Source organism: Nyctibius grandis, chromosome 23 (genome assembly GCF_013368605.1).
Source record: "Nyctibius grandis isolate bNycGra1 chromosome 23, bNycGra1.pri, whole genome shotgun sequence".
NCBI lineage: Eukaryota > Metazoa > Chordata > Aves > Nyctibiiformes > Nyctibiidae > Nyctibius > Nyctibius grandis.
In genome coordinates this window covers 6,831,965-6,844,390 of record NC_090680.1, presented here as the reverse complement: position 1 = coordinate 6,844,390, position 12,426 = coordinate 6,831,965, and the positions used below count along the sequence as shown (strand labels likewise).

The window sequence follows — 12,426 nt, the reverse complement described above, 5'->3', positions numbered from 1 at the left end:
AAATTTGGGGGAAGAAAATAGAAAGAGGAAGGAAGAGAAGAATGATTTGCGAGGGCAGGAATAATCAACAGTTCCCAGGTTAAAGAGATCTTAAAGATTCTTGAGAAAAGTCAGTCATGTTCCTCATTCTGACACAGGAACATATTAGAGAACTTAAATTAGGAAGAATTCCTTTCTCTTTTTCTGTTGGGATCCCCATTGCTGCTTAAATTAATCTGACAAAGCTGCAATTTAAATGAGGGATTTAGAACAGTTTATTAGACTGTCTCATTTTATAAGTATTACATTTGTTGCTAATAGTTTTCCATAACTTAGGCTGACTAAAGAGTGGAGAGTTTGTTTGGATTGTTGGGGTTATTTTTGTTTTAGTACAAAATCTTTAAGATCTGTAACTTTTAGTATCTGATTTTTCCACTTGGTATTGTTTTGGATGATCATAGAATTATAGAGTGGTTTGGGTTGGAAGGGATCTTAAAGATCATCTAGTTCCAACCCCCCTGCCACGGGCAGGGACACCTTTCCACTAGACCGGGTTGCTCAAAGTCTCATCCACTTGGCCAGGGATGGGACGTCCACAACTTCTCTGGGCAACCTGTTCCAGTGTCTCACCACCCTCACAGTAAAGAATTTCTTCCTAATATCTAATCTAAATCTCCCCTCTTTCAGTTTAAAACCGTTCCCCCTCGTACTATCACTACTTGTCCTTGTAAAAAGCCCCTCTCCCGCTTTCCCGTAGGCCCCCTTCAGGTACTAGAAGGCTGCTGTAAGGTCTTGCCAGAGCCTTCTCTTCTCCAGGCTGAACAGAATCACAGAATCAGATAGGTTGGAAGAGACCTCTGGGATCATTGAGTCCAACCTTTGACCTAACACCACTGTGTCAACTAGACCATGGCACATCTAATCTTCTCTTAAACACCTCCAGAGATGGTGACTCCACCACCTCCCTGGGTAGCCCATTCCAATGCCTAATAACTCTTTCTGTGAAAAAATTTTTCCTAATGTCCAACCTGAACCTCCCCTCGCACAGCTTGAGGCTGTGCTGTCTAGTCCTGTTGCTAGTTGCCTGGGAGAAGAGGCCAGCCCCCACCTCACTACAACCTCCTTTCAGGTAGTTGTAGAGAGTGATAAGGTCTCCCCTCAGCCTCCTTTTCTCCAGGCTAAACACCCCCAGCTCCCTCAGCCGCTCCTCATAGGTCAGACCCTCCAGACCCTTCACCAGCTTGGTCACCCTCCTCTGGACTCGCTCCAGCACCTCAATGTTTTTCTTGAAGTGCGGGGCCCAGAACTGGACACAGGATTCAAGGTGCGGCCTCACCAGTGCCGAGTACAGGGGGAAAATTACTTCCCTAGTCCTTCTGGCCACACTATTCCTGATACACGTCAGGATGCTGTTTGCCTTCTTGGCCACCTGGGCACACTGCTGGCTCATGTTTAGCCGGCTGTCGATCAGCACCCCCAGGTCTCTTTCCGCCGGGCCGCTTTCTAACCACTCTTCCCCCAGCCTGTAGCGCTGCAGGGGGTTGGTGTGGCCCAAGTGTAAGACCCGGCACTTGTTCTTGTTGAACCTCATGCCGTTGGTCTCAGCCCATCTATCCAACCTGTCCAGATCCCTCTGCAGAGCCGTCCTACCCTCAGGCAGGTCGACACTCCCACCCAACTTTGTTGTCCGTGAATTTACTGAGGGTGCACTCGATACCCTCATCCAGATCATCAATAAAGATATTAAACAGGACTGGGCCCAGTACTGAGCCCTGGGGAACACCACTAGTGACCGGACACCAACTGGATGCGGTACCGTTCACCACCACTCTCTGGGCCTGGCCATCCAGCCAGTTCCTAACCCAGCAAAGAGTGCACCTGTCCAAGCCATGGGCTGCCAGCTTATCCAGGAGAATGCCGTGGGAGACAGTATCAAAGGCTTTGCTGAAGTCCAAGTATACTACATCCACAGCCTTCCTCATATCCACCAGGTGTGTCACCTGATCATAAAGAGAGATCAGGTTGGTCAAGCAGGACCTGCCTTTCATGAATCCATGTTGGCTGGCCCCGATGCCCCGATTGTCCTGCATGTGCTGTGTAATGGCACTCAGGATGATCTGTTCCATCACCTTGCCTGGCACCAAGGTCAGGCTGACAGGCCTGTAGTTCCCGGGATCCTCCTTCCAGCCCTTCTTATGGATGGGCGTCACATTGGCCAGCCTCCAGTCATCTGGGACCTCCCCGGTTAGCCAGGACTGGCAATAAATAATGGAGAGCGGCTTAGCAAGCTCTTCTGCCAGCTCCCTCAGTACCCTTGGGTGGACACCATCCTGTCCCATAGACTTGTGAGCGTCCAAGCGACACAGCAAGTCACTAACTCCTTCCTCCTGAATTACAGGGGGTTTATTCTGTTCCACGTCCCTGTCTACTGGCTCAGGGGGCAGTTGCCCTGAGGATAATCAGTCTTACTGTGAAAGACTGAGGCAAAAAAGGTATTAAGCACCTCAGCCTTTTCCTCATCCCTGGTCACAATGTTCCGCCCCGCATCCAATAAGGAACAGAGATATTCCCTTGATCTCCTTTTCTTGTTTATGTATTTATAAAAACACATTTTATTATCTCTTACTGCAGTGGCTACATTGAGTTCTAGTTGAGCTTTCGCCTTTCTAATTTTCCTTCTACATGACCTAACGACATCCTTGTACTCCTCCTGAGTTGCCTGCCCCTTTTTCCAAAGATCATAAACCTTTTTTTCCCTAAGTTCCTGCAAAAGCTCCCTGTTCAACAAGCCAGACTTCTTTCCCCACGGCTCATCTTTTGGCTCATGGGGATGGCCTGCTCCTGTGCCTTTAAGATTTCTTTCTTAAAGTATGTCCACCTTTCCTGGACCCCTTTGTTATCAAGAACTATTGCCCATGGGACTCTCTGAAACAGTGTCCTAAATAGGCCAATGTCCACCCTCCAGAAATCCAAGGTAGAGTTTTGTTGACCCCCTTCCTTCTTTCCCCAAGAATCAAAAACTCCGATCATTTCATGGTTGCTGTGCCCAAGATGGCTTCCAACCACCACATCTCCCACCAGACCTTCTCTGTTCGTAAACAGCAGGTCTAGCAGGGCACCTCCCCTGGTGGGCTCACTAACCAGTTGTGTTAGAAAGTTATTTTCCACACACTCCAAGAACCTCCTAGACTGCCTCCTTTCCGCTGAGTTGAGTTTCCAGCAGACATCCCGCAAATTAAAGTCTCCTACTAGAACAAGGGCTAACGGTCTTGAAACATCAGCCAGCTGCTTGTAGAATAGCTCATCTGCCTCTTCATCCTGGTTGGGTGGTCTATAACAGACTCCCACCAGGATATCTGCCTTGCTGGCCTTCCCCCTGATTCTTACCCATAGGCACTCAACCTTATCATCACTATCCCTAAGCTCCATACAATCGAAACACTCCCTAATGTAAAGAGCCACCCCGCCTCCTCTCTTTCCTCTCCTGTCCCTCTGAAAAGCTTGTAGCCATCCATTACAGCACTCCAGTCGTGCAAGTCATCCCACCATGTTTCCGTGATGGCGACTACGTCATATCTTTCCTGCTGCACAATGACCTCCAGCTCCTCCTGTTTGTTACCCAGGCTGTGTGCATGGTGTAGATGCATTTCAGCTGGGCTATTGGTTTCTCCCCAATCTCTGGCATTCCACCCCTAGACTCATTTCCAGCAAGCCAGGTCTTATCCCCGTCCCCCTTCAAATCTAGTTTAAAGCCCTCTCAATCAGCCCTGCCACCTTACAGGCTAGAATCCTTTTACCCCTATTAGACAGGTGAACCCCACCTGTCTCAAGCAGGCCTGGTGTGGTATAACCCGCCCCATGATCGAAAAAGCCAAAATTCCACTGATGGCACCAGTCGTTAAGCCAAGTGTTGATCAGGTGGGTTCTCCTGTTCCTTTCGCCATTCTTGCCTGCTACAAGAGGAATTGAGGAAAACACTACCTGTGCTCCTGACCCTTCAACCAGTCACCCCAGTGCTTTGAAATCCTTCTTCATTGCCCTAGGACTTCTCTCATCAACCTCATCACTGCAACCTGAACAACCAGCGATGGGTAATAATCAGATGGTTGAATTAGTGTAGGGAGCCTCCTGGTAATATCCCTTACCTGGCCCCAGGGAGGCAGCAGACCTCCCTGTGAGATGGGTCTGGTTGGCATACGGGGCCCTCAGTTCCCCTCAGAATAGAGTCCGCCACTGCCATCACCCTTCTTTCTTTTTTAACACCTGTAGTTCTGATCCGTCTGGTTGACTGACTTATCCTAGGCAGAGTTCCGTGTGGGTCCCCACATTCCTGCTAGCCACGGCTTTCAACCTTGTGGAGACCATCACTGGATCTGTTCCAGATTGGACAGGCAAAGCCACCAAGTGTGCTCACCCCAGGAGTCCGGAGGGTGGCTGCGCCCTGCCTGCTTGCCCTGTCCGCGCTAACTGCTGCTCCCATCCTGGTTCCTCGCGCTCCCTCAGTCGCCGCCGACTGACAACCCCAACTCTCTCAGCCTGTCTTCATAGGAGAAGTGCTCCAGCCCTCTCATCATCTTCGTGCCCCTCCTCTGGACTTGTTCCAACAGTTCCATGTCCTTCTTATGTTGGGGCCTCCAGAGCTGGATGCAGTACTCCAGGTGGGGTCTCATGAGAGTGGAGTAGAGGGGCAGAATCCCCTCCCTCGCCCTGCTGGCCACGCTGCTTTTGATGCAGCCCAGGATACCGTTGGCCTTCTGGGCTGCAAGCACACATTGCCGACTCATGTTGAGCTTCTCGTCACCCATCACCCCCAAGTCCTTCTCCTCAGGGCTTCTCTCAATCCATTCTCCGCCCAGCCTGTATTTGTGCTTGGGATTGCCCCGACCCACATGCAGGACCTTGCACTTGGCCTTGTTGAACTTCATGCGGATCGCACAGGCCCAGCTCTCCAGCCTGTCAAGGTCCCTCTGGATGGCATCCCTTCCCTCCAGCGTGTCAACCGCACCACACAGCTCGGTGTCATCGGCAGACTTGCTGAGGGTGCACTCAACCCCACTGTCCATGTCGCCAACAAAGGTTTTAAATAAGGCCGGTCCCAATACCGACCCCTGAGGAACGCCACTCGTCATTGGTCTCCACTTGGGTGTCGAGCTGTTGACTGTAACTCTTTGAATGCGACCATCCAGCCAATTCTTTATCCATGGAGTGGTCCATCCGTCAAGTCCATGTCTCTCCAATTTAGAGACAAGGATGTCCTGTGGGACAGTGTCAAATATTTGCACAAGTCCAGGTAGATGACATCAGTCATGATGGGAAGGTGGTGGGTTCATAGAGAGGAAAACATGAACACTTGTATATAACTCTCTAAATCTGAGGAAGCATCTTGCATATCTTTTTAAGCTCAGAACTGAAGGGCAGCTGTTCAGTTTTAATGTTAAGCACAAGAATGGTTTGAACCAGTCAGGGTTTTTAGTAGTTGGTGTACTCAGCTTGCTCTAGATTTGGAGCGGTTCACTGCTTGAGGATTAATATTCCATTCCTGTGATACGCTTCTCTAAGTATTAAGTAAAAGACTTGTTATTAGTAGGGACCAACATCCTAATGTTTTATTTTCCATCCCTCCCCGGTGACCAGCACATTAGTGCAAGTTGTCATAGATACCACATGGGTAATGGAGAATTTAGGAATTATTTCAACAAAGATGTGGTTTGATCCTGGTCACCTCTCTGTAACTAAGGTCTGTGCATAAGATACACTTGGCACTGATTCTTTTGGGGAGAGTAAAAACACCCCCCTTATAATGGTTATGCATATATATGTACATGGCCATATGGATTCTTTTGTATTGTCAGAGTAGCTAGAATGTTTTACTGAAAATTGTGCCAGTTTTGTTCTGTGGAAATTTCAGATTAAGTCAAAGAATTGTGTGTGATCAGAACAGGGTGGTAATAAGTTAACCTTTCTCTATCAGCTAGAAGTTGCTGTGAGTTCCCTGTTTCCTTTCTTGCTTTTGGTAATACAGAATTGTTGGATTTTGCATTGCTTGGTCACTGCCAACCCAGTGTGAAAGGCATTTGCTTAAGTCACCACTGACCTATCGGTATAACTAACGAACTTGAGGTAGGTTTTAAATGTAAAGAAACTTAAGGTTTTAAAGTGTGTTTCCTACTTGTTTCTCATAGCTGTTGGGAACACTCCAGTATATTCTACCGTAGTTTCTTAGGTTATGCATGTATCTGTTAAGAGGTGAGTTATCAGTGAAGATAAGCAAAAATAAAATGGGCAGAATTTGTGTATAGAGTAAATATGTTTAGGGAGGTCTGTTAGCTGAAACTTTCCTATTGAAATGTTTCCTATTGTTGAAATGCCCGAATTGTGATGTTGGTGTAAAACAGATGCTAAAAAACACTTAATGGTTTTGTATGGTCTTTTAAAGTAGTCAACTCTATATAGCTGTTATGCATACAAATATTTGAGAGACATGGGTTCCAAAATTAAGTTTTCTGTAGTGAGGTTACTCCAGAACTAGAGCTGCCTGATCTCTAGAAGAGGCTGTCTTGTTCAATATACAGAATGAATAACAGCACTTACCAGATACTCCTTCTGTATATGGTCCAGTTCATGGGCCCCGCACTTCAAGAAAGATGTTGAGGTGTTGGAGCGAGTCCAGAGGAGGGCGACCAAGCTGGTGAAGGGTCTGGAGGGTCTGACCTACGAGGAATGGCTGAGAGAGCTGGGGTTGTTTAGCCTGGAGAAGAGGAGGCTCAGAGGTGACCTTAGTGCAGTCTACAACTACCTGAAGGGAGGTTGTAGTGAAGTGGGAGTCGGCCTCTTCTCCCGGGCAACTAGCGATAGGACAAGAGGACACAGCCTCAAGCTTCGCGAGGGGAGGTTCACGTTGGACATTAGGAAGAATTTCTTCTCAGCAAGGGTCATTAGCCATTGGAATGGGCTGCCCAGGGAGGTGGTAGAGTCACCATCTCTGGATGTGTTTAAGAAAAGACTGGACATGGCACTTAGTGCCATGGTCTAGTTGACATGGTGGTGTCAGGGCAACGGTTGGACTCGATGATTCCAGAGGACTCTTCCAACCTGGTTGATTCTGTGATTATTCTTTGTGAATGGAAAGATAATCAGTAATTTCTTCTCAGTACTTGTATACTGTTCATCACTGTAGTATCAGAGCACTCTGGAAATCTTTATTTGTCTTTACAGTATTCCCAAAGAACAACGATACTCCAGTCTACAGATACGGCCCTGAAGAATAGGCGTCTGTTCAGAAAGTGCCTAGCAGTTTTGGCTGTCTAGTTAGAGATGTCTAGAATGTTCTTCCCCGTGGCTGGTGATGTTCTTTACGGGTCCAGGCTCAGCTCTCGGTGATTGCAGTCATTGTGATAATCACTTAGCTCTTTGCAAATTGGAAACTGCAACATTCCGAGTTAGGCACATTATAAAACAATGAACACAAAATCCCTTTGGATTAAGTGAGGTGACAGAAGGAAGAACGGAACAGATTTTCCAGAGCGGCATTAAATTGTGTTATCTGTGAAATCTTCTTTATTTTCTCTTTTATTTTCCAGCTCTCACAGAAAATGAAGCAGAGATCATGAGGGTTAGTTTCTTTTATCTTGTAACCCTGATAAATTTTCAGAAGACAAGTCTTGCGTACTGAATGTAATTGAGTTCATGTGGGAGAATATCACATGAACATATACCTAAATCTTATCATAATGTAAACAGTAGAAACCAAAATACAGTTACGTAACTTTTGTCAGCTGTAACAGGCCTCCAGAGAAGTTGAGAGTTTACAAGATTAGACCTCAAATGGGAGGATTTCATGCTGTTCAGTCTATCAGTACCTCCTGAATACATTCTCCTATTTATAAAAAAGCTAATAAAATAAAAAAACCCCAACGGATTACTTTCTTGCACGTCCTCCTCTTTAGAATGAAACTGCAAACTCGGCTGAACACCTGCAGGCTGCCCAGTTCCTCATACTGTAATAGTTTTCTGTTTCTTTTCTATTTCTTCCTCATTCATGTATCCTGTCCCCCCCATCTCCTTCGAAGTTGCTGTTTCAGGCTCTTTTGAGCAGCAGTGTCTATTTCAAACCTTTTCTCATTGCAGGAACTTACTCAGTGGATCCTATTAGCAGTTCTAAATCTAAATTAAAAATACACTACATTGCCTCATCCCCACTGCATTCATGACAAAGGCAAGGATACACTGAACTGACTGTTGTTCTCTTTTTTTTTCTTGTTATGTGTTCTTGTTGCAGTCATGCTTTACAGCAAAATACTCTTTCAGTGTCTGATGTCATGCACGTCAGATTTTCATTCTCTGAGCCTTTTAAAAGCATCTGTTTCATTAGTAATGTCAGAGTATCTGTGTATTCCCCTAATGGGAACTGAATTAGTTTGTGTTTCGTTTGCCAAGCTCCACATGCTTACGAGAGAGGCAGAAGTTTGTGGTCTAACCAATTCTTGTTTCTGTTGGGATTTTTAGTCAGTATTTTTTTTCAAAATTAAAGATAAGTCATAGTTAATATTCTTTATAGGTCTGAGCATTGCCTGAGAAAGACAGATGATGATCTGTGTAAATTGACCAAGGCTTCTAAGGAACCAGAAACCAACACCGTCACGTCTAGGAGACCGGAGCTGCAGAAGAAAGGTTTGTAGTGAGCAATAACCTGGCATTTAAATATGAATTTTGGAGAGTGTCGGGAACTTTTTTTAGTCTAGTATTATGAGGAGAGCACAGAAATAAAATAGGCATTGCACGCAGTATATGTGTTCCTCAAAATGCAGTTCTTTACAGATACGGTAAAAGATATCAAATAGCTGTTTTTAAATAGGTATAAAGCTACGGTGAATCAGATCTGTGGAAAAAGAAAGGAAACTGAGAGAACCCTCACTGGACCCTTCTAATCCTGGTTTTATGAAAAGTCTTTTATACTCAAGAATGTAATAAATTAAGAATGCTCAAATGGTTTGTGAACCCTGCTAAAATGTTTATACTGTATGACAATATTTGTATTTAGTGCTGAAAAATGATGAGCTCTGTACTGAGTCTCCAGGGAGAACACACTCTCTTTTTAATACTGGTTATTAATATTTGCAGATTAGAACAAGAAATGGAGAATATTGCATCCAGCAGAAGCTAAAAGACTGTGGAGTATGGAGTGCTAGTTCTTACTTGGAAGGGAGCTATGAATTTGGTTATACCCTTATCTTAACTAATTGTGCAATAATAATCTTTCCTTAATTATTTTAGGGAATATGTTCTGGCAACCACACACAATTAAAAAAGGAAAGAACTATTGTGGAAGGTATCTGCTTCCATGCGTTTTATTATGACATAACAGATATGAAGAAATACAAAGGTTTTTAAGGATAACCCCTTAAATCACTTTTTTATTTTTCTGACACAGAAAACAAGAACTGTGATGAACTAGAAAAGAGGAGCAGAAACATGAACATCACCACTCTTAGTCAGAAGGAATCAGGCTCTTTTGATTCTGAGAAAAGGAAAAGAAGATCTAGTGGCCATATTTCTGATGATTGTAATGCACATATTCCAGAAAAATCACTTCTACTGTCTGTAAGTTGCATTTAATTTTAAGGTATGTGTTTGTGTACACACATGCACACACACTTCAGTAGCAACATCCAAAATAAAAGAATTATACTAATAAGCAGGGTATGTAGGGATACTGTTATACCTGTTGAGGGGGAGAGTAGTTCCGTGGTGCATCAAGAAGAGTGTATGTACTTCTGTCCACAACATCAGAATATGCTTGTGTCAGCAGAAAGGTTGAGAGATGAATGACAGTGTTCCCTTCAGACAGGAGCATGGAGTAAAACAGTTTTGGAAATAAGGCATCTAGCTAATTAAGTGAAGCTTCTTTGACAGGTGGTATAGAACTAATTAGGGACTTCAATACAAAGATTACAAAGTATACCTGGGGTTATTGACATCTTGCAGATGTCATCTTTCTCCCTCCTCCTCGGTCTATCGTACCCTTCCCTAAATTTTTATTCTTATCTGTCATTAAGATTTGAAAAAAAAAAAAAAAAAGAAAAAAGACTGAGGGAATCAATCAGTCAATTACAAACTGTGATTTATATTCAAGCATTTGAATACAATAAAAGCATCTCTGTAACCTTCTGATTAAAACTCCACCAAAGTAGGTGGTTGCTGAGCCCTGTTCACCCAGTTGACCAAGGCACACATTTGCAAAGTAATGAACATCACCAGTGCTTGATCTTTCAGTGTCAGATAGTGAGAGAGCTGCTAAAAAATCAGAAATAGTTTCTTATTCAGTTTGAATGGGGGTCATAGTAGACTTTAAAAAGGTTGTCCCTCATATCTTTTTGTAATAACCTTTGGAATATGAGGAGGGAAGAAATTACCATGACTTGAACTCTAAATGCAGCTGCATTAAGCTGTAATTATTTTGTCTACCACATAGCTAAGTCTCAGTGATCACTGATCTGAACCATCATAGAAATGTCAAGAAATAAACATATATCCTGTGTCTGATTCCTGCTTTCTAGAAAGAACAAAGATTGAGTTCAACTCAGTCTCCTGGCCGCAGAACACCCTGTGAGGATGGACAAAGTCGCAGATCTAATACAATTCTGGTGCCAGATTGTACTCCACAGCCATTAGAGAGAGACCACAAAGACACTTCCACCCACAACCACTTAAAGGCTGCTCACGGCTGCGCCAAGGAACCTGGCTCAGAGTCTCCTGCCAGAAATTTCTTGGAGAAACAGCTTTCTGCCACCAGTGAGGACATGATTTCACCACGAGTTAGTACCATCAGGAAATTAAAGATGGGCACATCGCAGTACCTGAGCAAGCTGCGGAACAGAATCTGCAGGCGTAATCGGCACCTTGTTTCAGTTGACCCAAGTATGTACTGTGTCTGTGCTGCTGATGATTATTGTTGGTGTACTTAGGTACTAGGAGGACTCATGCATGACTGACTAGTTGAAACATACAGAGCAAAAGATTGAAGGCAGAGATCATGTTGTTTGTAATGCAGTGTGCACGGTAAAGAACAGTGCCTAGTGCCAGTGTCCTTTACTGGAGCATAGAGGGTTTTGTACTTGAGAAACAGGATAGACCACAGGATTTTCAGATTCCAATCCTTATTTTGCAGCTGATTTTGTGGCTATGGAAAATCAAGCTTGTACTTTTTAATGACGCTTAAATTGAGAAAAAATATTCTCTCTTCTTTGAAGCAGCTATGTTGTGGCCTGTTTCTTTTAATAGTCAAATAATTTTGAGGATCTTGGGTAAAAAGTTTTGATAAAGCAGTACTTGTTGCATACACTTTCATGCGTGCAGACCTTGACTGGTTTAGACAATGTACTTTGATATTACGTACTGCAAGAGAGAATTCTTTGCTCATCTGAAATCTACAATGAATGAAATCTTCTGAAGTCTGCACCTTGTAGTATATGTATACTTTTTTCCTCCTTAGTTGTCCTTTCCAGTGATGATGAAGATGGACCTTCTGAACCAAAATGCACAGAGCTGCTGCAGGATAATATCACTGACAATAAAGAAACAGACCAACAGTCTGACTTCTGTTCCTCAGCAAAGCAATTGGAAGACGAGATGGAAAGTCACACAGAGCAGGTAGTCCAGTTTTTGGCCTATGTATTGTTAGGCCAACCCTTTAATTTATTTCTCCAATGTTTATTTTTTCTTGCATGTTAGGACAAAAGTGAAATGCTAAGAGCAGATATGATTAGTCCCAGCAACAAGCAGTAGCTGCAGTAGTTTATTTCACAGAGAGAATTCTGGACATCTTCAGAGAAGATCTCTGGCTCTGAAGCTTGAATGGTTTTGCAACACACAATGTGTTTCATATTTTGAAAATAAACATTTGGAAATTTTTAACATTACAAAACAGGAAGGATCAAATAGTAACTGAAATAGAGGTGGACATGATGAAGACGTGTTCGTGAAAAGTGTTTTTTCACACAAGGTTTTCTATTGATAGTAGTTCAAGTCAGTAGTAGCTTCTCGTCCAGTCCTCTGTTGTGATTCAGTGCATGGAGAAGTTCAAGGATCTTTGTTGACAGCAGACAGAGATAGGGTAAAGTTCCCTTTCCTGTGTGGCTAGCAGTGGAGTTTGAGTCTAAAACCAGCCAAAATGGTTGTTGCCCCATTTTGGGCTTGATTAGCCTTGTGCTGCTTGCTTTGACCTGGATTTGGGTTCCCTCTGTAGTCCTGAAACAAGTCAGAAGACCCATTGCTGCCTCTTCTCACAGGTGCATCGTTTTGATCATAAGCATTGAACTGGATCCTGTACCTTTGATATCAAAAGAGGGGTGGTTTTTGTTGCTCAGCTGGTTGAGTTTTTCCTTGGCTCTAGATGAGTAAAGAGCACAGGTTATGTCTTGGCAATGGGAACTTTGGAGGTGGAGCAAG

General features: G+C 44.1%; 1 protein-coding gene across 4 annotated transcripts in view; it reads left to right on the top strand.

Annotated features, from left to right (window-relative positions):
* Positions 1-12,426, top strand: part of SENP7 (SUMO specific peptidase 7) — a 52,350-nt gene that overhangs the window by 17,153 nt on the left and 22,771 nt on the right. For all 4 annotated transcript variants that reach the window (XM_068417348.1, XM_068417350.1, XM_068417349.1 and 1 more), the window contains 4 exons: positions 8,537-8,649; positions 9,410-9,579; positions 10,536-10,896; positions 11,471-11,628. In XM_068417348.1, coding sequence (XP_068273449.1) covers positions 8,537-8,649; positions 9,410-9,579; positions 10,536-10,896; positions 11,471-11,628 — 802 coding nt within the window. The remainder of the gene's footprint in view (positions 1-8,536; positions 8,650-9,409; positions 9,580-10,535; positions 10,897-11,470; positions 11,629-12,426) is intronic.